Here is a 27,347-nt window from a genome sequence, read left to right on the forward strand (position 1 = left end):
ACCCGGCTTCCCAAAGGAGGGACAGGCCGAGGGGGTGCAGGAGTGCAGTCGCCCCAGTTAGAGGCGGCCTAGCATGCTCGGTCCACGGCTGCTGCCTCCCCGTCAGTCATGGGTGTGGCTGGCCTGGCAGGAGCCACCGCCAGCCAGGAGGTGCCAGCGGAAAGGTGGGGACCCAAGGAACGTGGGACCTTCCTGGGGGGCACTGCCCTCCCGTGGCTGCATAGCTTCAGGGCTTGTCCAGGGTGGCATCGCCCCCCGCCCCCCACACTGCCGTGCAGGACCTCGAGGGGCACCCTCCTGTCTCCTTGGTGGGGGTGGGGAGTTCAGTGTTTCCCTTCTGACCCAGAATTACTCTCATTTAATATCAGATCTTTGAAAACCACTTTCTCTCTCATTTACTTGTTTTTTTTTTTGTTTCCGTCTCCCAATGGCTCTGCTTACAAAGTGGGTGGCATGGGTCCTAGTTAGCAACGTGAGGTCTCGTAGTTTGAAGGGGCGGTATTTCAAAATGGAGTTTTACCTGGGATTGAATCAGGGTTGTTCCCCTGCTGCCCCTGCACCTTGGGACCCCACGCTGATGCCCACCTCTGGCTCCAAGGGGCTGGGACGATGTCCGTCACCAGTGCCGTCCCCGCCTCGGGTGACAGCATGGCTGTGCTGCGTTTGTTAAAAGCAGCCCGTTTTCAAGGACGAAAGCAGCAGGAGAGGGCCCAGAACTCTCTCTACCCGACCTTCCTGGGACCAGAAGGGAGGAGACAGCGAAGCCTGGGCTGGGGGATCTCGGTTTCATAGCAGCACCGGGGAGGGCGTCTCCTCCAGTCCAAGCGTGTTCACAGGTACTGATCTCAGAGGCTCTCCCTGGAAACAGTGAGGTGAGGGCAGAAAATGAAAGAAGATGCTGTCTGTGCGAAAGATAACTTAGGTAAATTAATTTCAAAGGCCAGTAGTCGTAAAAATGTGAAAGGCCAAAGCTCTGGAAGTGAAGCAAGCCGGAGGAGGTTAGAAAGTCTGCTTTTGAGGAAGCGTGGGGTGTCACCCAGAAGGGTTTAAAAATAGGTTACGAGGGGAAGGGTGATGAAACGGGCCTCCCTCGAAGCCCGGCCCCAGGGACCTGTGTCAGCAACAGCGGCCGAGTGTTGCAGCAGCCGGCGCCCGGGTCCCTCTGAGCGCTGAGCAGCCCTGCGGGGGGACACGCAGGCAGCCCTGGGGGGCAGGGCACGCAGACTCCAGCTTCATTCCTTTCCCTCCGGAGCTCAGCAGCGGTCCATCAGTCCTGACCTCCCGTCTCCGGCTCCTGGGGGAATAGAGTTTGTACTCGTGGTGCAAAGCCCCAGTATGTCAGCCTATGTGAGAACACTGACGGGTCCCACCCTGCAGGTCCTCCTGCTTCTCCACTGACTCTGGGCAGAGATGCTCCATGCCCGCACTGCCCACTGTCATCAGGGCCTTTTCTCTTCCGTCTTTGCTTGCAGACTGGACCATGAGGCCCAGTTAATTTGCAAAAGGTCCACAGCTCCTTTCACACCTCGGGCAAGCCCAGAGCAAAGGCCGGGAGCCGGGAGGACCTCGGTGTGTGGATTCGTCCAGCATTCGTCCCAGTGCTGGGAGCAGGGTGGGGTCCAGTCCGCTTCCCAGGCCGTGTCTTGAGACCCACACCCTGCCTCCAACCTGTGCCCACGAGGCCTCCCTCTGCTTCCTTCCAGGGCCTGGCCACCGAGCTGAGCCTCCGGGGGAGGAGCAGAAGAGGAGATGCCCCCATTCCCCACCTGAACCCCCTAACCCAGACTCTGGGGATGCTGCGGTTCTGCGGGCGCCCTCAGCGAGTCTTCCTGTCCCCAGGCTTCTGAAGTGAGGGGAGCCCCACCGAAGTGCTGCAGATCAGACTTTGCAACTGGCAGTGGCGTCTCATGTGCCTCGGGCTTTGGAAGAAGAAAAGAAAGGGCCCCCCCAACCAGAGATGAGCCCACTGTCATGTGGCGCCGGGGGTGGGGGGGCTGCCCGCCGAGGAGACAGAAGGTTCCGGGCTCTGGGGGAGGGGGGGGCGGCTGGCTCCTCTCGTCTGTAAGCCCTCCCTGCTTCACCCAGGGGCCCGCAAAGCTCGTGACACTGCTGCAGAGAGGTTTTCCCTGCCTTGATGTTGCTGGTGCTTCTGTGAGGACTCCTGCTTTACTCAAAAATGTCATCATCGTGGAAATTGGCTTTCCCTCGGGTCCGGAGCCCAGGAGAAGTTTTACCTCTCCTGCTGTGTTTCCTTCCACCTGGTTCCCGCCACCCGCTACCTCCGGAGAGGCTTCCTGGCCCTGGCTGTGCCGGGGTGACGGTGAGGCGCCCAGCAGAGCGCGCGCAGGTGACTAGAAACGGAGGGTCCTGCCTGCAGAACCCCCCCGCGGGTCAGGAAGCCGTCCAGGCATCCGTGCGGCCTGGGCGCTGGCCTGAGACGGGCCCCTGGAATGTGCATCCGCCTCCAGAGGCCTGGCCCACGCTGGCGGCCCTGCCAACTGCCCTGAGGGCCTCACACCCAGGTCCCGGCTCCCGGAGTGTCTGGTGACAGATCCCCAGAAAGGGGGCTGAGCCCTGCTTTTTACTCATTCAGCTCCAAGGAAGGCCGGGTGTGCCTGTTTTTAAAAAAGAAGCTGAAAAGTGAAAAGCCCCACCCCCCGCGTGCGCTTGCCCGGCGCCCTTGGTGGGGTCAGCGAGTGTTGGGTGCAGGCCTCTGCTGGTCACCTAGGCCGTCGGGCCGTCTCCAGGGTGACAGCCTTGGGCTCAGAGTGCAGGAGCCGCCAGCTAAGGGCCCAGAGGGTCTCCATGTGGGGGCTTCCCCGCCCTCCCCTGCCCTCTGCCTCCCAGCCCTTGCCCCCACCTGCGTGTACCCCAGCCTGCCGTGGCCACCTGCCTGGGGGTTCCTCCAAGCCCCTCACCCCAGCAGAGTGGCCACCTTCACTGACAGTCAGCTACCCAGTTGGTTTGGCTTGGACCTGGCCTTTGCAGGAGAAACAGGCCGACCAGGAGCCAGCCTTGCTTTGGGGACAGTGAGACAGGGTTGAGAAGGCCATACCTGTTAGAAGGAGGGGACCCTGCATTCTGGAGAGAGCTGGTTTCTCTGCTTTCCAGGGGACTGCGGGTGGGGCTTGAGGCCAGGCCCCCAGACCGGGGCAGCTGGAGCGCTGTCTGCACCAGAGAGAACCAGAGACGTTTCCCAGGCCAGAGTCACTGGGGGCTCAGTGGTAACATGAAGGGAGACCGGAAGCGGCAGCGTTCTCTGTTGTCAGCAAATGTCCCGATTCCTGTTTTCCTCCGCACGCCCCCCCCCCCCCCCGCCAGTGTGCAATGGCGTGGGCTTTCTGGTCGTATCGTTTGGCCCTCGTGGCTCAGACTCGACACGTACTGCTGTGCCATCTGCTGTTTACAGAGCTCCCAGCCCTGGTTCCGGCAGGAGAGCACCCCTCGTTCCTGGGCCCCGGAGTCCCCCCTGGGCTCAGACGGTACAGCCTCTGGGGGAATGTTTCACCTTCAGGCTCTAGAAAATCCCCCATTGCAGAGTTCCTGAATTTGGTCTGTGTCAGGACTAGGAGGGCCTATTAAACTCCCCTGGACTACTGCTCCGTGGTTCCATTTTCTCTCTAGGAACCAATCTCCCCGACCTGTCATGGGAAAGTCAGTTGTGGGTAGCAGGTAAGTAGACCTTCCTAGAATCCCTGAGGATTTTGACAACCTCGTGACCCCAGGTGACAGCCAGCAGTTTCACGGCTACTCTCAGTAACAGCTTTGGCTTGGAGATTTGGAACTGGGGAACAGGAAGTCTGGCAACCAGGTTTGCTTGCAATCACGTGGACTTGAATCATTTTTGTTATTTGGGGTGGAAAATTGAAATGATCAAGTTTGTTCTTTTCTCAGAAAAGCAAATATTGTGCTTCTGTAATAAATGCCTTTCAGCAAAATTGCAAAAGCCGAGGATCGCTCATCCCGGGGGGGGGGGGACCCACCTGAGTTACAGTGCTGACTCGTCACATTAGTAGGTCAGCCGTCTGTAAAGAAAAATGGCCCTAATTGGCCCAAAATGGATAAGACTCGCCGGCCTCCAGGCAGGGCCAGCCCAGTCCCTCTCCTCTCTTTGCTGATCTCCACCTAAAGCAAAGCTGGTGTTCAGTAGTCCCACTGAGTAGGTTTTCATACTTAAAAAAATATATAGTAATTCCACAAAATGATGGCATTTTAAATAGTGAAACCTTAACTCAGACAGGAGTGAGGACCTCAGCTTGGGGGAGTGACTAGAGCAGTGGTTAAGGCCGCCCTTCTGGAGAGCCAGAGGGAAGGAGGGGCTTCAGACTTGACTCTGCGCCCGGGGCTGATGGATCCGCCGCCGCCTCACCAAGGAGACGGTGCGGGTGTGCAGACGCGGCGGGTCGCGTCTTCCTGACTGTCCTCGGGCGTGACCCCCGCGCTTCCTGTCCTGTCCTGTCTGTATCTGGAGGTCTGAGGGATCCTTCCACGCGCACTGCGATGTCTCACGCGTGGCTGTGTTACCTTTTGTAGCTACTGAAGGGGGGATGTTCGCATCCGCAGGGAAACGCAGCAGGAAACAGCCACGTTCTCGTCGCGCTCAGTATGACCCACACGTGAAACGGATGTTTTCCTCTGTCTTCAGGTCTGCAATATTTAGTACATGCACATAAGGGGAAAAAATTGATAAATACGGTAAATTAAGTTATAGTGCGTCGTTTGATTTTTATTTTGCTTCTCTCGTTATTTAATTTTCTTAATGCTCCACATCTGGGCTTAGACGGGCCTATCACCCACTTTGCAGGCACGTGTGGGCGGGGCCGCACCGCGGGGGCGGGGCCCGGGCTCCCTGGCTACCGCTCCGGACTCTCCAGTTTAACCTCTTCCTGTCTGATTTACTGTGACGACTTAATAAAGTAGAAACAGCACTTCTGTGCCACGTGTTTGTTTTGTTCTCATGATAGTTTGTAGGAAGTTTATCCTGGCATCTAACAAAAGGTGGTTTACATCTTTATCAGACGAAGATGTTCAAAAGCATTTGCTTTTAACCAAAGCCTAAAGATGTATCCAAAACGGTGGCCAGTACAGACACAGGGAAGATGACAGGTGCGTTTTTGTAAAAGTGACCTCTCGGGTCATAAGACGGACACTGGGAACCACTCACGGGAGGACTCGAGCCCCGCGTCTCTGACCATGTGCATCACAGTCCATCCCCTCTCCGGGGTCAGGTAGCCGGGCCTGTATCCCTGCGCTTGGTGTCCAAGGCCCAGGATGAGCCTGGCTGTGGCCCCGCCCCTCCAGGGCAGCCTCCTGCGCCAGCGCCCTTCCAGAGCCCCGGAGTCCCTGACCCTGGTAGTGAGAGGCCAGCCTTGAGGGTTTGTCTCATGAATGAGCAACAGACAAGAGGTAATTACGAAATAACGCCCAGCCTCGGTGCGGCTGAAGCTGGGCTGCGGCCCCACCTCAGGACCCCAGCTCTCACATTCGGACCCCTCCGCCGGGTGGGCCCTGCCAGCATCCGGCTGCTCCCCTGCTCTGGGCAGCAGGGAGCTTCCAGGACGTTAGACAATCAGGCTTTGTCAAAAAGCATCCATTTGTCCAGTTAGCAAATACTTGTTGAGCACGTGTACTTCGGAGACGCTTTGGTGACCTCACCAGGGACCCAGGTGCCTTTTTCAGCTTTTGCAGGAGCAGGAGCAGGAGCTCGGAGGTCCGCTATGCTTTCGGTCCGCGGATCCTCGTCGAATGTAGCTCGGTGCGGTTTCTGAGCTCCGCGGCCCGGAAGCAGTGGGTCACTGTGGTTCCTGTAAGTGATCCTGGTCATCTTCAAAAAATACTCACCCCATCTCAGACCATATTTGCAGACCCTCAGCAGAATTCTGAAAAGAATCCAACTTCCAGTGGTTCCAAAAGGACCCCTCGTACAAATAATGCTCTTCTCGGCCGTTCTTGGCTTTGGCTAGATGCTAGACTTTAAAGAAAGACTAGCCTTCGGGTGCAGCCTGGTCCTGGTGTAATTCTCCAAGCATTCCAGGGAAGGGCCGGCGGTTTTCGCACCTGCTGCAGCGGAGAGCGTCTCTGAGGGGTGCGACTCAGGTACTTTTCACTTCCGTACACACGTGAGCTAGTGATACGGTCCTCGGTGTGTGTGTGAACGAAAGTGAGGCCACGTTGATTTATTAAACAGTTGATGTCAAGGGGAACAATTATCATTCACCCTTCTTCCTATAAATGGAAATGGCCTTAATTGCATTTCATTTTTCAAATCAATAAGCGAAGGCCGTGGAAATGGAGCCCAGCGGACTTCGTCGGCGCGTCTGGTTCGCCGGAAGCACCGCCGCTGCGGCCCCAGCGCCTCCTGCAGACGCTGGAGCTGAGCCTCCCTGGGGAGGCGGGCTCGGGCGGGGGCTGGGTGGCCCGGGCCCCATTTCCCGGAGGCAGCCCTCCCCCTGAGCAGCAGCCGCCCCAGTTCTGAACCGGCGCACAGGCTGTGGGAATTGTAGCCACCGCGTTCCCTTCAGCCGCCATGCAGGTTTCCCTGAGGCTGAGTCTGCAGCCGCCCTGGCCCTCCGCTCACTCGGACCAGGCCCAGCTCGGAGCAGGGAACTCGCTGACCCCGAGACTCTCCCTCCGGGCAGAGAACAGGGTACTGGCTTTGCCCGTCTCTGGGACTCGGGGAACCACTGGGTAATTCCTCTCCAGAAAGACACATTGCTCTTGTCTTCAGGTCTGAGCAATAGACTTGATGGCCAAGAACCTGGGGCAGATGTGGGCTCCCCATGCTTATGGCGTGATGCTCGGTGGCCTGCTGCCTCTGAAGGACCTCCTGCCCCCTGCACACGTGTCTCCAGGACCATTTAGCACTTGGGACAGTTTGGCCAAAAGTCTCTGTTCATTTCTCCCACAAAAAGTTTTATGTTCAGTTTAAGTAAAAGAAGGTAAAGACGCATCCGTGGCCTTAAAGGACAGCCCTCGAGTACAGTAGGAAGAGCCCTGGTCCCCAAACCCTCAGCAGACGCCCTCTGCGTGTGGCCTGCACAGCCTCGCTGCACCTTCTGCCCCAGGTGACACAGCAGGACCGGCCGATGACCCCGGAAGTCGGGCTGTTTTATTTTATTTCATTTTATTTCATTTATTTTATTTTATTTTTAGTGGAGGTGCTGGGGATTGAACCCAGGCAGGACCTCGCGCACGCTAAGCATATGCTCTAGCACTGAGCGATTCTCCCTCCTCCCATTTTAGGTAACTTGTTTTTTAATCTTTATTTTTTTCCCATCTTTTTTTTTGTTTTTTAGTTGGGGGGTACTTAGGTTTGTTTGTTTGTTTGTTTGTTTGTTTATTTTTAGAGGAGGTGCTGAGGATTGAACCCAGAACATCGTGCATGCTAGGCATGTGTTTTACCACTTGAGCTGCACCCTCCCCCCTCCCATTTTAAATACTAGTCTCTGCCCCAAATCAAATGTTCTCAGACGTGCACACCAGAACAATCTAACAGCAGCCACGAAAGGAGCGGGAACTCTGAAATGATACTCCTTTGGAGAATTATAAAAGAATTTTCTGGAATTGGAGCTGGCTTCCTTTTTGTTGTTAACATTTTAAATTAAGAATACTTTTAATCCCTAAGTCTCCACTATCCTGAGTTAAACTGGATGAGATGAAGGGGTGAGCATTTACAACCAGCTTTCGTGTGAAGAGATACTTGTCTGGAAGATTCTGCCTCTTACAAGGGAGAAATTAGGAAGTCAGCATCCTCCTTTACCATGTCAGATGTGAAAAACACTGGCTGGATTCCTTTTTTGGACATTGAAACCAAAATATTCCCACTTCAAATATCAGATGACGTTGTGTATGTGATCAAAATTCTATTTAAAACATTATTTTAGGAAATAAAGGATAAATGAATAAATCTTCTGAAACAAGAATGCTGTCCCCGTGTGCCCAGGTGTAATTTTCAGCCTTCCACTCGTACGTCCCACCTCCCCCTCCAGCAGGACACTGGTTGAGTTTACAGAGAACCTTTTATATAAAGAGGTCACACCTGCCGGCTTCCACCTTGACAGCAGGGTCGGGGGCGGGAGGGGCTGAAAACTGGAAGTGGTCTCGCCGTGGGCGTGAAGCGGCAAGAGGCCTGCTATTACAGCTCCTGAAAGGACCTTTCTGACTTCAGAAAATAGCCTGGCAAAGAAAAGCTTTTTTTTCTGTGAATACTCAGGGACTGCGTTCTGTGGCTGGGCCGGCAGAGGTGAGTCCTTGGATCAATATTCCCCCAGAAATGGCCGCTGGGCTAAGGCAGGCAGGGGGCCGCCTGGCAGACCGCCCTCCCGCCCTCCCCTGAGCGGGCGCCGTGCCGCGGCGTCCTCTCTCGGGCACCTGGAAGCAGCCAGGGCTGCGCGTTAACAGCATCACCCCCTCTGCCCTTTAAACAAGACCACCTCGTCTTCCTCGTTGATGGGCGCTTGCAGGCCCACGGGAACCAGCTACTTTGGTCACTGCCTTCAGGGAAGTCTTGGCACCTTCATCTTGGGCACCAGGAAGAGTGAAGACCTGGAGCTGGAGGAGAGGGCAGGTGCCGGGAAGAAAATGCAAAACAAGCTTTTCTTAATCAATAAGATTGATTTACTGATCACTACTGAGATTTTTAATGAAATAGCCCACGTAGTGATTTGTACTTCCCACTTTGTGCTCTGTGCGTTTTTCCCCTTCTCAAATGACTGCCCTGCCCCACTTCCAGCCCCTGGTCACTGGCAGACTTTCTGCAGATTAATGCAAACTCACACAAAGACACAGCCTTTCCTTTTTAACAGAAGCAGTAGCAGACAACACACGTCACTCTGTAACTTCCTCTGTAAACCTCACGAGATGCCGTGGGCATCCCTCCCTTGACTTGTCCTTTTTAATAATTGCGTATTATTCTTTATGTAGATGTAACCTTCTTAAACGTCTGTAGACATTCGGGTGGTTTCCAGTGTTTCTTAAAACAAGGGCACCTGTGATCAGTACCGTCTCACCGTCTAGCTGACACACAGCTGCCTTTACTTCTGTGAGATACATTCCTAAACGCAAAATCACCGCAGCAGAAAGTACGCGTGATTTCTTTGTGAATTTTCTTAAATTCTTTTATGTTTAGCTTCCTGTTGATTTTTAGGGGAGCCAAGTATTTTCTTCATGTTTTTTTACCAGCTCTAGGTGGGTACTTGTGAACTGGGTATTCATCTCCCCTGCTGATCTGTTACGATCTTCATGTCTTCCTTCTCAATTTTTATGAGCATTTATGTAACTAAGTTTGCAGCAAAACACGCTTTTTCATAGTTAGCTCTTCGTGTTTGCTACTTTTTCAAGTAAAAAATGTAAAGTATGAAAAAATAAAGGAAAGGAGATGCAGTTTTAGCCCTAATAGACTATTTGGTCATTTTAGAATTCTGTAACATCAGTTTTCAGGGTCTATAAAAAGAGGGAAGCCAAAATTCACGTGTTCCCGTGTTTGCAGGAGGAAACTCAGTAAGTTACCCATCAGCTTAAGGAAAGGAAACACTGTTGTCAAGGGGGGCACCCAGGTACAAGGGAGAATTCCAGCCGCAATGAAATGAGGCAGTTACGGACGAGGAAAGTCAGGCCTCCAGTCAGCTGGCCCACCCCGTGGCCCGCGTCCCTGTCCGTGACTGCATGCCAAGGAATTTCCTGATTTGGAAGAAATTTTCTGAAAATACTAATGTATATACGCATCAGAACACACCTGAGTTCACCTTGGATTGCAGACGGAGAGGACCGTGGCCCGGGGGTCAGACAGCCCTGCTTCCGATTCCAGCCGCACCCTCCCCACCTGGCCTCCAGCCCCAAGTTGCGTTCTCCCTGACCCCTCTTTGCTCGCCTGTGGATTAGGGCTGTCGTGTGGATGGAGATGCTGGCCTCCCGGGTGGCCCCAGGGATCGCCACCCCGGTGTTCACACCCTGACAGGGCCTCTCCCTCACTGAGTCAGAGAGGACCAGTGGGACAAAGAAGGCATGGCACAGAGATGGTGCATGTCTTCCAACATGAGTCGTAGCAGCACTGCTCGTCCCACCGTGGCCTCCCGGATGGCTTGCTCCGGAGAACGGCCCGGTGAGGTGGGGACCCCAAGAGGGCTGGGCAGACCGACCACGTGGGCGGGGCCCTTCTGGGAGTGGATCCCCCAGTCCTTCCAGCCCTCACTGGCCCACAGCCCCAGCCGACATCCAACGGTAACTTCACGAGGGACCCGCCCCAGAACCTCTGTCCACAGTTGTGCTACCTGGGATGTGGTTCGTGGCCTCATGTCCAGAAGGCACTTGCGAACAGCAGCACGTTCTGATGGTGCTTTCAGTGGTGTGATGGGTGAGATGACGAGAAACCCATTCCGAGGGCCTGGACCACCTCACCTCGAGGAAGAAGTGCCGTGCCTGGAGCCAGGGGCCTCGGTTCCGACCTCTGAGTCTCGGACGGCGAGCCCGGCCCTCACCATTCGCAGGCGGTGTTCTCATACCCAGATTAGTGACCTTGAGTTTTTCCACACAGCGTTAATGGGAAGACCACACAGAGAAATTCACATTCAAGCACTCCGGAAACCAGACAGTGCTCTGAAAACGGTGTCTCCCAGGGACCTGCTGCACCTAACAAACCACCCCAAAACACAGTGACTTCAAACAACAGTCACTTCATTAGTCTCATGTTTCCGGGATGACGAGGCCCACTTGGCTCTCCCCAACCCCCGGGCTCTCCTTTGCAGGCACCCCAAGACAATGGGGGGTGCTCTGAGACACTGGGGGGGCCAGAGTCGTCTCAGGGTTTCACCTCCTTCCTGTGTGTCTGGGGTCGATCCTGGCCGTTGGCTGGAATCTCATCTTGGGCTGTCAGCCCTGCACCTACGTGTGGCCCCTGTGGGCAGCCTGGGCTTCCCCACAGCGCGGAGTCTGAGCCCCAAGAGGGTCCAAGGAGGATCGGCCGGGCCTTTCCCCGCCTGGTCTCAGAAGTCACGCAGCGTCACTCTCGCTGCATTTTACTCGAGGAAGCAGTCCGCTCACTTTCAAGGGACAGACACGCATGCCACCTCCCAGTGGAAGGTTGTCACAGAGTTTGCAGAATGTTTTAAGAACCTGCACCAGGGGCCTTAACATTATGTAAAATTTACAGTGGGTGTTGTCGCACATTGGTGGATGGAGCTGGTGGACATCAGCTGACAGACTTCAGAGAACTCAGAATAGCCACAATGAGGGAGTTCCTACCAGCCCTTGACCCAAACAACTCAGTCTCACAGCACATGGGCGGTGCTTGGCTGCAGATGGCCGGCCCCACTCTGGCCAGCTGAGGGGAATAAATAATTTATTAGAGGCTCTGGGCTCCCGTGGGCCCTGGGGCTGAAAGAACCAGGAACGACACCCACATCACCTGCCAGGCAAGTCCAACTTCACCTCGGCCAGCTCGGAGAGGGGGCTGGAGGGAGGGGCCTGCCAGAGCGACCACAGCCCAGCACGCGGAAGCCCCGGCGCTGGCAGTCTCCGGGAGGTACAGAATTACATTTTTTATTGAAATGTTTTCTTCAAAGTGACTTGACGGTGAGTCTCAGATTCAGGTTGTGTGACGGGCCCCACTTCCCCCAGGCTGGGTGTCGCCCTTGGCGGCCGCTGAGCAGGGACACCTCCCGGCCAGTGCTCAGGGATTTTTCCTTCTCGCGCTCTGGCCGGTTGCCATGGTTCTGGGATGGCCTGTTAACTTGCCTGCAGGTGTAGAATAGTAAGTGGTTTCCTCAACCAAGTGCCTTTAGAACCCGCGTGGAGGCAGAGGGCTGACGGAAGACGGCTCGGGCATGCCAGCTCTCGGCAATGCTGAAGCAAAGCGAAAATGGCCCCCCATCTACGAGTCCGGCACTGTGCTCACAACATGCGGGAGCCTCGTCGCAGCCGCACTCGCTGAATAAACCTTTTCCTCAGGGGTATCGATGATTTGAGTTTGCAGGGCGGGCAGTGTAGAAATAAGACGTTTCTCCAATGCATGAGACAGGAGATGCCTTGAAATGATGACACACGAGCTCCCCTCTCTCTCACCTGCATGTAATTTTCAGGCTTTTTATTTTGGAGTCAATTGGCCAAAACACAAATCAGTTGTTTCCATGATTGGGCTTCTTGCTGTGTATGTCCTCAAGCTGTCAGGCCCCCTTGACAGGGAGGCGGAGGCAGGACTCTTGGAGTTTCACCCTGCGTTTGAATTCTCCGCCACGGGCACATCTGCCCCCCTTCCCGGGGGTTCATCTCTATGAACCGCCGTCCCTCTTGCTCTCAACTAAACGTCCCCACTGACTGGCCGTGTCACTTCTTAGGGCCTCCCTTCCCCCATCTGTGACATGGGGGTATCAATACAGCCTCACAGAGTGATTCTGGGGAATCAGTGGGTAACTCGTGTCGAAGCCTTAGACCAAGTCACTAATCGGAGCTCAATGAATTTTAGCTCGTGCTGTTGTCACAAGTCCACCATTAGTTGGAGTTAGCGGCCTCTGGTTCAGACTTCATGCCATCAGCTCCTCCCGGGACACACTGACTGTTGGCAGCCACCCTTGGCAACATTCTCTGTGTAATTAGGACCTGAACTCTCCACCAGAGCACCTTAAACACCAGCAGGCACACAGATCCCCTGGGGAGCTTGTGAAAACGTAGATTCTGACCCGGCAGGTCTGCGGCAGGGCCGGCGAGTCTGCATTTCTGACCAGCGCCCGGGTGATGCGGCTGCTGCAGGTCACGGTCCACACGTTGAGAAATGAGACTCTGAAAAATACATACTGGGAAATACAACACATCTTCCACTGTCATTGCCATAACCGAGGCACTTGCGAGACGGGCTTGGAAACCTACCTTAGAAAAGGGCAGGAAGAGGGAGGGAACTCCTCAACACGGCTGACTGCGGCCTCTCCCTGTTGGGCACTGATCTGCATGCCCCAAATGTTGATGTTTGCACAGTTCGGAGAGCTCCGCCGTCATCACGAAGGTGCTTGCGGATTTTTTTTCCCTTGACATATAGTCAGTTAGGAGGCGTCAATGTCTGGTGTACAGCACCATGTCCCAGTCATGCATGCACAGACATATATTCATTTTCATGTACTTTTCCATTAAAGGGCATTAAAATATATTGAATATAGCTCTCTGTGCTGTACAGAAGAAATTTGTTTTTTATCTGTTTTTATGTATAGTAGTTAATACTTGCAAATCTCGAACTCCCAAATTGATCCCTTCTGACACCCTTTCCCCCGGTTACCATAAGATAGTTTACTGTATCTGCAAGTCTGTTTCTGTTTTGTAGATGAGTTCATTAGTGTCTTCTTTTCTCTTTTTTTGGATTCCACATATGAGTGATATCATATGGTATTTTTCTTTCTCTTTCTGGCTTACCTCACTTAAAATGATGATCTCCAGGTCCAGGCATGTTGCTGCAAGTGGCATTATTTTATTCTTTTTTTATGGTAGAGTAGTATTCCATTGTATATATATACCACAACTTCTTTATCCAGTCGATGGACATGTAGGCTGTTTCCATGTCTTGGCTATTGTAAATACTGCTGCCATGAACATTGGGATGCAGGTGTCTTTTTGAAGTAGGGTTCCTTCTGGATACATGCCCAGAAATGGGATTGCTAGGTCATATGGTAACTCTATTTTCAGTCTTTTGAGAAATCTCCATACTGTTTTCCACAGTGGCTGCACCAAACTGCATTTCCACCAGCAGTGTAGGAGGGTTCCCTTTTCTCCACACCCTCTCCTGCATTTATTATTTGTAGACTTTTGAATGATGGCCATTCTGACTGGAGTGAATTGATACCTCACTGTAGTTTTGATGTGCATTTCCCTGATAATTAGTGATATTGAGCATTTTTTCATGTGCCTGTTGGCCATTAGTGTATTTTCCTTTTACAGTTGCTTGTTCAGGTCTCCTGCCCCTTTTTGGACTGGGTTGTTGTTGTTTTTTTGTTGTTGTTATTAAGTCATATGAGCTGTTTATATATTCTGGAGATCAAGCCCTTGTCAGTCTCATCTTTTGCAAATATTTTCTCCCATTCCGTAGGTTGCTGTTTTGTTTTGCTTATGGTTTCCTTTGCTGTGCAAAAGCTTGTAAGTTTAATTAGGTCCCATTTGTTTATTTTTGTTTCATCCTCTCATTTTCAATCTATGTGTGTCCTTCACCTAAAAGTGGGTCTCTTGTAAGCAGCATATTGTAGGCTCTTGTTTTATTATCCAGTCTGCCACTCTGTGTGTTTTGATTGGGGCATTTAGTCCATTGACATGTATAGTAATTGTTGATAGATGTGTGTTTATTGTCATTTTGAACTTAGTTTTCCAGTTGATTTGGTATTTCCTCTTTGTCCCTTTCTTTTTCTTTTTGTGGTTTGATAATTTTCTTTTGTATTAGCTTGGTTTCTTTTTTGTTTTTGCGACTCTTTTGTATGCTTTTGATTTGTGGTTACCTTGTTGTTCAAGTATATTAACCCATTACTGTATCTGTTTGCTTTAAACTGGTCATCGTGAAGGCTCAAGTACATCCTAAAAAGAACAACAACGACAACAACAAAAGAACAACATACATGTTTCCTTGCTCCCCTCTCCCACCTTTGATGATTTGGACTCGACGTCCTCTTTTACACCTGCATGTGTATCCTCTTGCTGCTCACTGTAGTAACCACGTGTCCAGTTGCGGTTTCCTCGCTTCTATAGCTTTCTGCTTCTTCCTACTTGCAGTGGACCTTTCCATGTTTCTTTTAGCATGGGTTTAGTATCGCTGAGTTCTTTTGGTTTTTCCTTGTCTGTGAAGTTCTTCCCCTCTCCTTCTGTTCTAAAGGATAGTCTTGCTGCACAGAGTATCCTAGGTTGCAGCTTATTCTTATTCAGGACTTTGAATATATCTTGCCCCTCCCTTCTGCCCTTTATTGTTTGTGCTGAGAAATCAGCTGAAAGCCTTATGGGGCCTCCCTTGTAACTCACTCTGTTTTTCTCTTGCTGCCTTTAGGATCATTTCTTTATCTTTAGCCTTGGCCATCTTGATTACATGTCTTGGTGTGGGTCTGTCTGGGTTCTTCTTGTTGGGGACCCTCTGTGCTTCCTGTACTTGGCTGTCTGATTCCTTCTTTAGGTTTGGGAAGGTTTCAGTCATGGTTTCTTCAAATCCTTTTTCATCCCGCTTTTCTCTCTCTCCTCCTTCTGCGTGGTTTGGCGTGCTTTGTATTACCCAGAGGTCCCTCATATTGCTTTCACTGGTTTTCACTTGCTTTTCTGTCTGTTATTCGATTCAGTGACTTCCTTCATCCTGTCTTCTAAGTCACTTATTCGTTCCTCTGCATTATGGACTCTGCTTTTGACGGCCTTAGCTCAGCTCTTTTCTCAACCATTGAGTTTTCTGTTTTTAATTGGCTCCTCTTTATAGTTTCTATTTCCTTTTTATAGTATTCTGCACTTTTATTCTTAGTCTCATTTCCTTCAGTGCTTTTATCACCCCATTTTGAAGTCATGATCTAGTGGAATTTCGAGGTCTGTTTCATTGATCGTCCTTCCAGGGGACTTCTCTTGCTCTTTTAACTGGGAGTGGGTCCTCTGCTTCTTCATTTCATTCATATCTCTCTGGCTCTTTGGATTTGGGAGTATCAGTTACCTATTGTGGCCTTGAAGGGCTGTTTTTTGTTTTTTTTTTTAATTTAAAGTGGGAGCTTCCTGTGTTGACCTTGTGCATCTAATAATGTTGCTGTTAGTATGGATGGTTGCCACCTCTTTCTTCCATGTGTGTTGGCTGTTACCCTGTTGATTGGGGGTGTGGCCAGTGTTGTGGCAATCAGAGCCTGCCCTGGATGTTGAGCAGGGCCTCCTTTCTGTCCTGCGGCTGTCACAGCCCTGACAGGGGCCAAATCTGCTCCCTTTTGTTGGATGGAGGCTTCCAGAAATGTTTCTGATCTGCAGCATGTGGCAGGCCACAGCCCACAGCACACTCCAGTCCCCTGAGGCTGCCTCTGCGCAGTCGGCCCCGACCCCCTCCCCAGGCTCCAGCAGCCAGCCCTGGCCCACTCCTGCCGGCTCACATCTGGGGCTGGAACCGCGGAGGCCTGTGTGCTGGTTTCTCTCAGTTCCGTCTGCCAAGTGGCTGCTGTGCACAGATCCGAGCCTTGGAGGCTCCCCCTGTCCCTGCTGACCTCCCCACTGGAGAAGGCGCACCCCAGCATAAGAGCGCTTTTCCTCCACTGCTGCTCGCTCCCTGTGGGATGGGTCCCACTCGGACTTCCCTTCTCTTCTTCTTTCTCTCCCTCTCCTACCAGATGTTGTGAGGAATCTTCCTGTCTTTTGAAGTAAGAAATGTTCTGCCAAAATTTAGCAGGTGCTCTGGGCAAGTGGGTGGGTCTGTAGATGTGTCTCTTGGTGTGTTCGAGGGAGGAGTGTGCTAGCCATCCTTCTGCTCTGCCATCTTGGCACCCCCTTGCTTGTGGCTTTTGAATTAATATAACTTAATTTTTTTAATTTTATTTTTTTATTAAAGTGTAGTTGATTTACAATGTTAGTTTCAGGTGAACAGCAAAGTGATTCAGTTATATATGTATATGGATATACACACACATATATTTTCAGATTCTTGTCCATTATAGCTTATTACAAGAAGTTTAATATAGTTCCCTCTGCTATACAATAGATCCTTGTTATTTACCTATTTGATACATTGTAGTAGGTGTCTGTTACTCCCAAATAATTTTAAAACTGATCAATGCTGAATCAAAGTTATCTTCCATCTTTAATTCAGTTGTTAAGCTGCTAGTTACCAAAAGTCCCTGAAATGTTAGGTTGAACCTTACCAACTTGTTGATACTAACCCTTATTTTACCTACAAGAATGGCAGTCTCTTACAACTCAGCTGGAAGCTTGCTACTTCACGTGGTAAATGCAGCCATTGTTGCAGTCAAGAAACAACATTTAAACCAGGAGACAAGCGGCTTCTTCCACTGAAGTCCCTGCAAATGACTCAGCGGGTTAGGAGCTGGACGTACTGCCTGAGAGCAGCTGTAACGGACATGACAGACATGAACAGTATCTGTAAAACCATTTGGAGGCAGCTCCCTACTTATGGAACATTCTCCTTTAAATGATGGGGGCTTTTAAAGTGGTGCCTGAGACGGTGACACTGGTGACAATAGCAGGACTCCGTCTCATCATCCTCACGACTACGTGTGCTGAGTCGTGGGGCTGGTGGTGCTCAACACACCACCGCGGAAAGCAGTGTTCGCAGGGACCAAGTTCCCAAGTCCTCAAGGGCAGGAATGTGGGTGATCTAGAAAACATTCTCTATAGATCTTCACCATCTGTAAAACCACACAATTTTAGTGTCCAGCCCTGGGGGTTGGTAAACGTTTTCTACAAAGGGCCGAATAATAATGATTTTAGGTTTTGTGGGCCAAATAGTCTCTACCTTGTTGAGTAAACTCTGCACTTCAGGATGAAAGCAGCTAAAGACAGTAGGTGAGTGAGTGGGTGTGGCTGTGACCCAATAAAACTTTATTTACAAAATCAGGCTCAAGGCTAGATTATGGGCATTCATTTGCCAACCTCTGGTTTAGCCTTTTCTGTTATGATGAGCGAGATGGAGAAATACTGACTGCAACGGTGGTAATGATTCTGGATTCTCAGTATAAGCTTAGAAGAGAAAATCACATTTGCTGCAACAAAGAAGTCAGGGGAGTATAATATGAAGTTAATTTTTTTTTAAGTTCTCTTTAACACTAGTTACCGAATTTTGAAGATACGAAGGGGAAAGTTCATGATTTTCTCTGTGGTTAATGGAGCAAAAAGTTTTTTGATACGAATCTGAAATCTTAATTGTGTAAATGTCTCCCGAAAATGATTCAAAATTATCATTGGTTTGCTGATTCATCAAGATATCCATGTGAAAACCTTCACGAAGATACCAAGGATGGCAGTAGTGTTCACAGAAGCAAGAAAGGTCTCCTGTCCAGGAGACGGGCGAAGGAAGGCTGCCCTTCTCCACACTGAAAAGTGCCTGATGAGCTGCAACGTGCTTCTGGCTGGGTCTGGCCACCCGGAGACTGTGGCTCGGCGCATCTCATTTCATCCCTGACAGTCCTCAGTGAGATCCTTTCCACGTACATGATTCCTACCGGTTTCTGGCCGTCCCCTATTAACGACCTCTGTGTAGCTGCATTCCAGAATGGTACAGGCTCGCTCTATGTAATACAGCAGGAGAGATCACAGTAGAAAAGAATGGCTGTCAGTTGGTGTTACGAGCTTTTAAAGAGCAACATTGTGCACGTGTGTTTCAGCCCGAGCTCCCCATGCTTTTCTGTTCTTTGTGCCTGGAGGGAATTCTATTCTGATTTCCCCCCCTCCTCTGAAGCCTCCTGTGCTCGAACCCCTCCTCTGCTTCTTATCAGATCCGACAGACGACAGCCTCTTGGCTCACTCTGTCCCTCCTCTCACCGTCAGGTGTGACCAGGGCTGTGGCATTTGAGAAGGGACATTGCATCAGGGCCCCAATCCTGAGCAAGAGACAGAGCAGATGCTGCCTTCAAGTAAAAGGGCTTCTCTGCCGAATGGAGGAGGCGAGGGAGGGATTCAGGGTGAAGTTTCCGCTGGTGGAACGAACGCTCTGCCCGCTGTTCAAACCAGGAACAGTGAACAGTGGGGTTCTGGCAAAGGGAAGGCAGGACTGGCGAACCACGAATGCAAACTCTGTGGACGAGCTTCTTATAGATGGTGGTGGCCACGCAGTGTGAGTATGACATGCAAGGAACACTGGCTGTCAACAATCCTGCCCTCGGATGTGCTGAGTGGCAGCGAGCGCTCCGCAGGTTTCACTTCTGGACGGAGAATGTCCTAAGACTGCTTTGCCCAGAGTTTGCAATGAGCTGAAGAAGAAATACCGATGAATAACCTTCGTGTGGAAAGGCCACCAGGAAGACCACACAGTCTAGAAAGCTTCAAATGAGATAAATATGAACACACTGACCCCGTAACCCACCTGCTCACCATATATTCTGCCAGAGGACTTATGCACGCCCTGAACATTCCACTTTCCAGATGCAACAGAACAAGCCCACGATAAAAGTATGCACCAGACAAATGATGACAGTTGGGGCTTAACAGATGAAAGGGTGTGTGTTTGGGTGAGTGAAATATGGTGACTGCCGTCCAACCACACGCTCAGATACATTCGATGATTCTAAGAAGCCTATCAGGCCTTCACGGTGACCAGACACTTGCTGGAAGTGGTAAACTTGGAAGCCAAGGTGTTTCCCCCACCCCGCCCTGAGAAGTCACCAGGAAGGTCTGTCACAGGCTCCTTGCTGGTGACCCCTCCCATTGGGCTCTGTCCCTTCTGAGACCCAGACTGGCTCGTGGTAATTTTCCCCAAAGTTCCTCCTAAGAACTGCCCAAAGGAACAGGCCACTTGTCTTCAGAAAACCCTCTTGACCGGGAAATCATCTTGATGACACCAAAATCTATAGCTGGTTGCTTGCACAAGATGAGAGGATGCTGACGGACAGGCTGGAAGTTATTTGTTTCCTCAGCAACTTCAGAAGGAGGCAGGAGCTCCCTAGTTCTGGTGCAAAGGGACTTTCGTCTTCATCGAAATCATCAGGCAAGTGGGTGCCTCCTTCTCTGGCCCCTTCCTCCTGTGGACTCATCGTACCTGGCCTCACTTGGGAGCTTTGGCTGCCAGAGGTGCCGGGGGATGGGAGGAAGAGCCAGGACCAGAAGCAGCCCTTCAGAGGGTGAACTTCCCTCTGCGATGCCCACGTGCCGGTTAGAGCCGGCCGCCAGGCGCCACCCGGGAGCAACGAGCATGCCAGCCCTTCCCTGCAAGTACGGTGTTTAATGCTGCGGGTCGGCGATAGACAAACACAGCTTCCTCAATAGCAAGAAGATTGCATTTGGTTGCCCTCTCTCTCAGCCCAGCGGAACTCTCAGCTGTTACTTTCAGGTTATATTGCCAAACCATTACTCAGATGTTTGCATAACTCAGGAGTAGAATGCTAAGTGTCCTCAGACCGCGCCGTACTGCACGCCATGCCTGGGTGCCACCTTGGCCATCGGATGGAGTCCGTATCCTTGCACGTTGCTGTTCAGTTGATTCTCTCACACGTGTGCGCTTTGCCACCTTGTGGGTTCCTCTCTACAACTCAGTTTCCTCCTCGAGCTTCTCCAAATGCCACAATGTGGACTTTGAACTACCAAACAGCAAGGATCCCTAGCCTCACCAGCAAAGGACGGTAACTTAACCTGGTCCCATAACAGGCTGCTTGGGCGACGCGCACACTATGCGTCTGTATGACTATAACTTACCCCACACACTAGGGTCTATTTGCCCCAAAATGTCTCCACGAGACCAAGACGTCCCTTCTGCAAGACGATCACAAGTTTTGCTCAAAGCCTGCCTGCCACAGGCCAGCGGGTTTACAGCTGAGCCTTAACAGTGCAGAGCTCCTCCCGCAGTGCGGGGCTCCTCCCACAGCGCGGGGCTCCTCCCGCCTATGCAACCCCCACTCCCTCTGGGGTCCCCGCTGCCTTCTGTCTCAGGCTAGGGAATCCTTGCCCAACGTCTCACTGTGCGTCACAGAAGCCCATTCTCTGGCTCAGAGATGAGGAGACAGGCCTGGAGGAAGCCCAGGGGTTTGCCCAAGCTGCTTCTAGAAATTTCTCTTCTGCGAGACATCTGGTGGTGAAGGGTTCCTATGGTGTTATCTACAGCAGCAGGCACGTTAAAAGATTCTCCTGCTTCTGTGGATGGCTGTGGAATTAAGTCCAAGGGGGTGGAGGGGTGGCTGGTGGGAGGAGGCAGCTGCCCTCGGAGTGGTGGCGGCACCGAAGGACTGGGCACCCTTACCGGCAGCCTCTGGGCACAGACACACGGGGCAACAGGCGCCTGGTGACTGGTGTTGCCCTGCCTAGCCTGGTGCCCCCAGGTCTCTGCAGGGCACCCTGACATAGTGAGGCCAGAGCCCAGGCAGCCTCCGGCTTTGCTCTGCTCTGCGCCGGGCCGGGATCACTGTGGACAGCTGGTGGGGGTGCCTCTGACCTTGCTCACAGGTTACCCCGGGGAGGCTGCCTCCACCATGTGATCCAGGCTCCCGGAGCCAAGCCGGAGAAGAGCCTCGGACCAGCTGATGGTGATGGGGCCACACGGAGAGGACACATGTCCCCAGCACAGGCTCCCACCCGCCTCGCCCAGGCCAAACTGTCCTGCGTGGCCAGCGTCTGCCGGTGGGGGTCCGAGTTTGGAGCAGCCTCGTTCACACAGGACGTCCTCAGCATCCTTCACACACCTGTAAAGAAGGTGGGTGCATTCCCACTGGGTGTTCTGTGTTAGGGGCCCCTGCAAACTTGTCCAAGGAGGGATTCAAAAGAGAGAATGTGCTTTCCTCCCTGTGGAACAGCCTGCTAACTCACACCGCGTCACCCTGAAGTCAGCTGGGGTGTTTTGCTGTCCCTTCTGCACTGTTCAGCCAGCTTCAGCACGCTCCTTAACTGCCCCATTTCATGAACTGTGGGGTTCTATTTTAGAAAAGCTCTGTTTGATCAATGGAAGTAAACTTCCACGGAGGACAAGGAGGGAACAACGAAGTCTTACTGACACTCACGAGGGGGGACCCTAGGAGTTAGGATTTATGACGACGGACAAGAAAAAGTGAGCCAAACGCAGACGCCAGGATGCTGGCCCTGCAGGCCCACCAGCAGGTTTTCAAGGAAACTTTTTTTGGCAGAGAACACACACTGACCCTCAGGAAGAGGGACCTTTTATTGGGCGGCGTACTGAAGAGAAAGCATTAAAAAAAAAAAAAAACTATTATTGTTGCTCAGAGGAGCAATCCTCAGCCCACAAATTTGTGTTTTTTGTTGTGCCATTCAAAGTTTCCAGAATGTTCTGAACACAGCTTTGTCCCTGCGCTTTTATGTCGGGCTGCGCTGAGCTCCCGTCTCCCCGTGTGACTTTCCAAACTGGCAAAAGTCACAGTCATCACCCATAAAAGGGCTGCAGTTTGTCCTGGAGGCTCACCTGGGCCGGCCGCCCCTTCATTGTTGCTGTGTTTCAAGAGCCTCACAAAGGGAGGAATGTTCCCTGTGCCTGGCGGCTGAGCCTTTTACTAAACCCTCTCCCACACAGAACTCCAGGCTCAGTCTTGCGTCACATTTTCCTTCCGTGTTTCTCACCTAGTGCTCTGCCCGTGGTCACGCCAGCTGCGCCCTCGGAAAGGCAGCCCCCCCCCCCATACAGACTTCTAAACGCTCTCGGCTGGGCAAACCTTAGATTTCCTGAGCCCCGGGAGAAGAGCGGCAGAAACACACCACGAAGGGCAGGGCAGGCACGACGGTGATGTTTGGCACAGCTGGGTAATCGAGTGTTTCAAAGACACAGAAAAACAACTCAAAATATTAGCTGGTGAGTGTCAGAACTGTTCTTCAAAGAGCTTTGTGACACGTAACGGGAAACACTGTAATTACCGTTATTAAATTTAATACCCAAACAGATGGTGTTCCAGGTCCCCCCAAATGGACTGCTTACCTGATTGGAAAATTATTTCCGAGCCCTCATCCCAAACCCAGTTGCTCCACTTCTGTTGCATCCAAATGGGAATGGGTCTGATTCCTTTACTTTGGAAATCTGACCATAAAATCATTTCTACTTCCTTCGAGTTGATACTTAAGGATCAAAAATTACCCACTTTATCTGAAGAACGACTGTTACACTGAGCCCCAGACTGTCAGGAGAGGAAGGATCTGCTAAGTTACAGTACTGTTCCTACAGCCCCTGGGTTTAAAGGGTAGGGTCTTGTGGACATTTATCTAGATGTCCCTGAAAAAGATTCGCACAGTCTTCATTCTCACCTGCACCTTCCAGCACACTCCTAAGGGCCCCTAAGGAGACTTCAGCTCTGGTTAGCCATTTTGAGATTGTACCCTTGAACCGCCAAAGGGCAGAACCCGCAGACCAGGCTCAGCCCTACAAAGCCTCGGTCCCAGGGAAAGCGGTGTTCTTAGTAAACAATACGGACACATTCAAGAAATCATTGGAAGTCCTATTTCAAATCCTTGTTGGAACCACGTGATGCAGAAATAAGTCCACCTTACTTTGACTTTGAAAATACTTTATTTGAATAGTAAATAGTTATACAGTTGAAACAGTTCTATTGAAGCTTTCTATAAATAGCTAACAATTAAGAAAATAATGTATGTAGAAAAGAGATTGCATTTAAAAGTAAGAGCTGTCGGTTACGTGAGGGCCCCAGGGGCCCTCCGAGCAGAATAAAATGGTAGGTTGTCTGTAATTCGCTCAGATAGGTATAAAAGTTAAAACTTTTAGCAGATCCCTTTAGAAAAAGGCTCTCTTCTAAAATGCACAGTGAGATGGCAAGAGTGTTGGGGGGAGGGGAAAGCACACCAAAAACTGTAATCAAATAATATCATAATCTTCATAATTAATATAAATAAATAAAGAATAAATAACAATTACTCATAAATCAACATATACATTTGGAGGGAACTCATATATTCCTACCTCAACAAAGATGATCAAACCGAAAGTCTTACGTGGAACACTGAGGCAGTTTCTACAGCATCTTCTGAAAAGCCCCTTCCCTCCCCCCAAGACAATCCCAAACGGACACAGTTCAAGGCATTTGCGGCTAAACTAAAGAAAACTCTTTTTTTAAGCAATTTGATTTGTTCACATACAAAAAGGTAAAGCCAGACTCCAGCAGTTCACAAGCCATAATAAAGCTAATCGTGTGGGAAGTTCAATTTACAGCCTGTGAAATATAAAGGCATTTATTCCTCAAGATTCACCCAAAACAACCCGTACGCTACGTACACAGAGAGCAGAGATTGGCAGGCGAGAGCAAACCGCATTTCTAGACCATGAACACAGCGAATACTAGCAAGAGAAACATCTCCCCTCCAAGGGGCGGCTTCCACCCGCGAGACAGACGCGCACAGCTTTTCTCCCCTGTACAGAACGAGACTGGCTCCTGTTGCGCCATGGAGGGAGGGGGGAAGGGCACACAACGCAAAGGGATGGGGGGTCCAAAAGGAGTCACAACCAGAGGGAGGACCGGGGTTACCGTCACGCCACACCGAGAGAAGCTGAGACGACACTTTCACCAGGGGTGGGCGCCCTGGCACGGAAGCGGAGTCAGGGCGCGCTCTCTCCGTGGGTCTCCAGGCGAAGGCACAGTTCGGGGGGCCGAGGCGGAGGGCGCGCTCTAGCAGGCAGGACGCACGGGCACCTGCAGGAGGATCACCTGTCTGTTCTCGGATGGGTGGCATTTATTGATGTGCCGCGTGAGGCCAGGAGAGCTGTAGAAGGTGGCCGGGCAGTACTTGCAGGGGAACACCTGGGCGGCGTGCAGCAGACGCAGGTGGCGCTCCTGGGCGCCCTTGCTGGGGAACGTCTCCCCGCACACCGGGCACAGGTGGCACTCGGCGGACGCACTCAGGCCCAGCACGCCGGCCGCCTCGCCGTCTCCGGCTGCCTCCTGGGGCGCCTTCTCGTCGGGCCCGGGGTACAAGGCCAGTAGGTCCTCGGCGGGGGGCGCCGGCGGCGCGCCCTTGGCCTGCAGCGCCTGGTGGTGCGCCAGCAGGTGCTTGCGCAGATAGGCCTGGCGGCGGAACTTCTTGGCGCAGTGGTGGCACTCGCAGAGCCCGTCCTCGGAACCCGACTCGGACACGCCGCCTGGGCTCGGCGTGTCGCGGTCGCTGCTGCCGCCGCCCGTCGCCTCCCGCGCCTCAGCCCTGGCGGCGGTTTCGGGCTCCGACGCGCGGGCGGCGGCGGGTGCAGGCCGCGGTTTGTGCCAGCGGCGGTGCGAGGCCAGGTTGGCCGGGCAGCTGAAGACCTTGGCGCACTCCGGGCAGCGGTACTCCACGCGCACGATGCGCGAGCACTTGTGCTGCGCCAGGGCGAACGGGTCGGCGTACTCCTCCTTGCAGAGCTGGCAGATGAACTCGCCCAGCGGCCGCGCCGTGCCCCCCGCGCGGCCCCGCGGCGCCTCCACCGGGCCCTCCTTGATCTTGAGCCCCAGCACGGGCGACGTGGTCACCTCGTCCTCGAAGTGCAGCTTGCGGATGGCTTTGGGCTTCTTGGCGCCCGGGGCCTTGGCTACCTTGGCGGGCGGCTCGGCGGCGGCGGCGGCGGCGGCAGCGGCGGGGGGCGCGGGCCGCTTGCCCGGGGGCCGCAGGGAGGCGGCCGGGGGCAGCGGGGGGCCGGGCCCGGGGCCGCGGGACGCCTCGGTGCCGGCCGAGAACGCTGTGCCCATCTTGAGCTCCGCGGGCGCGAAGAGCAGCGGGTCGCCGCCGCAGGTGCCGCCGCCGCCGCCCGCGCCGTTCGCCCCGCCGCCGCCGCCGCCCACGAGCAGCGCGGCGGGCGTGGGGAAGGACTCGGCCGAGACAGGCGAGCCGAGGTTGAAGCTGCGCTCGAAGTACTTGTGCTTCTCGTGCTCGCGGCTCACCGGCCGCGTGGGGCTGTAGAGCGGCGCGGGGTGCGCGGCCTCGGGGTTGCCGAAGTGCGCGGCCCGCGGCCCCGGCGGGGGCGGCGGCGGGCCCGGCGCGCAGGCGAGCGCGGCGGCGAGCGCCGCATGTGCGCGCTCGGCGGGCGGCAGCGGCGGCGGCAGCGGGCCCGGCCCGGGACTCGGGGCCGGGGGCGAGGCGCGGGCGCCCCCGCAGCTCGGCGAGAGCAGCAGTGCGCGGTCGCCGTCCTCGCCGCCGCGGACCCGGTAGGACACGGGCGTGGACTTCTTGCTGCGCTTCACCAGGAAGCCGCGGGGCATGTTGGCGCGGCGCGAAGGCGAGGCGCTGGCTCGGTCCCACCTCCGCGCTCGGCCCCGGCGGCCCTCAGTGCCCCCGGCCCATGGCCCGGGCGCGGCGGCGGGACTCGCGTGGCGCCGGCGGCGGCTTGGCCCGGCTCTGCGCCCTGCACGCGCGTCCCTGTACCCGGGCTCGGGCGCCGCTCCCTTTTAACTGGGGGAGGGGGCCATTGTTCTCGCCTCCCGCTTCCCCCGGAGCCAATCAGCGCGCCCGCAGCTCCTCCGCCTGGGCGGGTGGGAGGGCGACGCGGCGGCCAAAAGGGGGCCGGGACTCAGGGGTCGCTCGGTAGGTGCGGCAGATGTACCTGAGGGCGCGGGGCCCCCGCGCGCGCCCCGCCGCCGCCCCTCCCGGCGCCGCCGCCCCGCCCGGCCCAGGCACACGCCCGGCCCCGCCTCCCTTCACGGTCTGCTGCTCCTCTATGGGGAGGCGCACGTGCCTGGGCTTTGTGTCTCTCCTCCGGGGGGCGCGGAGCCGCCAAATGGGCCCGTCCATCAGCACGACAATGCTCGCCCCCCTCCCGCGCGGGGATTACCCGCGGGTCGCGAGCAAAATAGCAACAAAGGAGAAGAATGGCCCCAAATATGTCAGGAGGGTTCAATCCGCGAGCCGGAGTGGAGGGGGAAGTTGTGCGCGCTGATTGGGTAGGGGCGGCGGTGGGCAGCAGCAGGCGCGGGGGAGATCTGAGCGCGGCTGCCGGGGCGGGAGAGGGGTTGGGGGAGGCGCAGGAACTCCTCCTGGCGTTTGGGAAATAAGAATCGAAAATAGCTACAAAGCCGGGGCCGCCCAGAGCCCCGCCCGGGCCTCGGACTGGTGGACCGCGGGACCCAGGATCTAAGCGAAAATGGGGCTCTGGAGTTCCAAGTTTGGGTAGAGGATCTGGCCTTCTGGTTGCAGCCGAGGGCGATGTTCGTGTCCGCGGCCCCTGCTGGCCCGCGGGCCTCGGGGAGGTTTCTTTCGAGTTTGTGAAACAGTTGGCACCGCACTTCTTCAATTGCCAGCAGACGCGGCGCTGGATGGGGGTATGGGCAGGATGGGCTGCTTTTAAAAAACAAAAACAAAAACAAAACCCCTTGAATTTCTAAACTTTTTTTTTTTAAGTTCCTGGAGGCTCCGAGATTGGCATCGTTGCGGGGGTGGGGGGCCGAGTCCAGGCCGCTGGGAGCCTCCGCGTCGCCCAGGGCTGGTTTGATTTGGGTGGAGTTGGCCAAAGGCCGAAAAGCGCCGTAAGCCGCGTGCGCCCCAGTGAAGTTGGTTTCCGCTCTCCTTGCGCGGCCTCATGCATTTTCATTCGGAGCGGGCATTTTGTTCGCCGGTTGACATCAGATGCTAAATCAAGGGCTCCAATCAAGGCGCTGCGGAATAAAGGGGCCGCCTGTCTGGGCGCGGGGCCCCCCGGAGCCGTGCCCCCTTCACCTTTGTGAAGGAAATTAACCTCCCGCTATTGAGCGCCGGTTGCGGCCAATCTGGACTCAAAAGAGGCGCGTGCTGCCGGCCGGGGGGAGGGGGGCAAT

At 53.9% G+C, this 27,347-nt stretch overlaps 2 protein-coding genes across 2 annotated transcripts in view; one reads left to right on the forward strand and one right to left on the reverse strand.

Annotated features, from left to right (window-relative positions):
- Nucleotides 1–4,928, forward strand: part of RALGAPA2 (Ral GTPase activating protein catalytic subunit alpha 2) — a 265,479-nt gene extending 260,551 nt beyond the window's left edge. The window contains exon 40 of the mRNA XM_074347799.1: nucleotides 1,704–4,928. The gene's annotated coding sequence lies outside the window, so the exon portion shown is untranslated. The remainder of the gene's footprint in view (nucleotides 1–1,703) is intronic.
- An 18,181-nt stretch (nucleotides 4,929–23,109) lies between these two features.
- On the reverse strand, nucleotides 23,110–25,970 carry INSM1 (INSM transcriptional repressor 1). The gene has a single exon (XM_010972925.3). It carries the CDS (start codon nucleotides 25,797–25,799, stop codon nucleotides 24,240–24,242), a length of 1,560 nt encoding a protein of 519 aa, XP_010971227.2. The 5' UTR covers nucleotides 25,800–25,970; the 3' UTR covers nucleotides 23,110–24,239.
- Nucleotides 25,971–27,347: the final 1,377 nt, after the last annotated feature.

This window comes from Camelus bactrianus, chromosome 19, assembly GCF_048773025.1.
Source record: "Camelus bactrianus isolate YW-2024 breed Bactrian camel chromosome 19, ASM4877302v1, whole genome shotgun sequence".
NCBI lineage: Eukaryota > Metazoa > Chordata > Mammalia > Artiodactyla > Camelidae > Camelus > Camelus bactrianus.

Coding starts and splice junctions, on each gene's coding strand:
- INSM1 (XM_010972925.3), bottom strand. CDS start 25,799: ATGCCCCGCGGCTTCCTGGTGAAGCGCAGCAAGAAGTCCACGCCCGTG.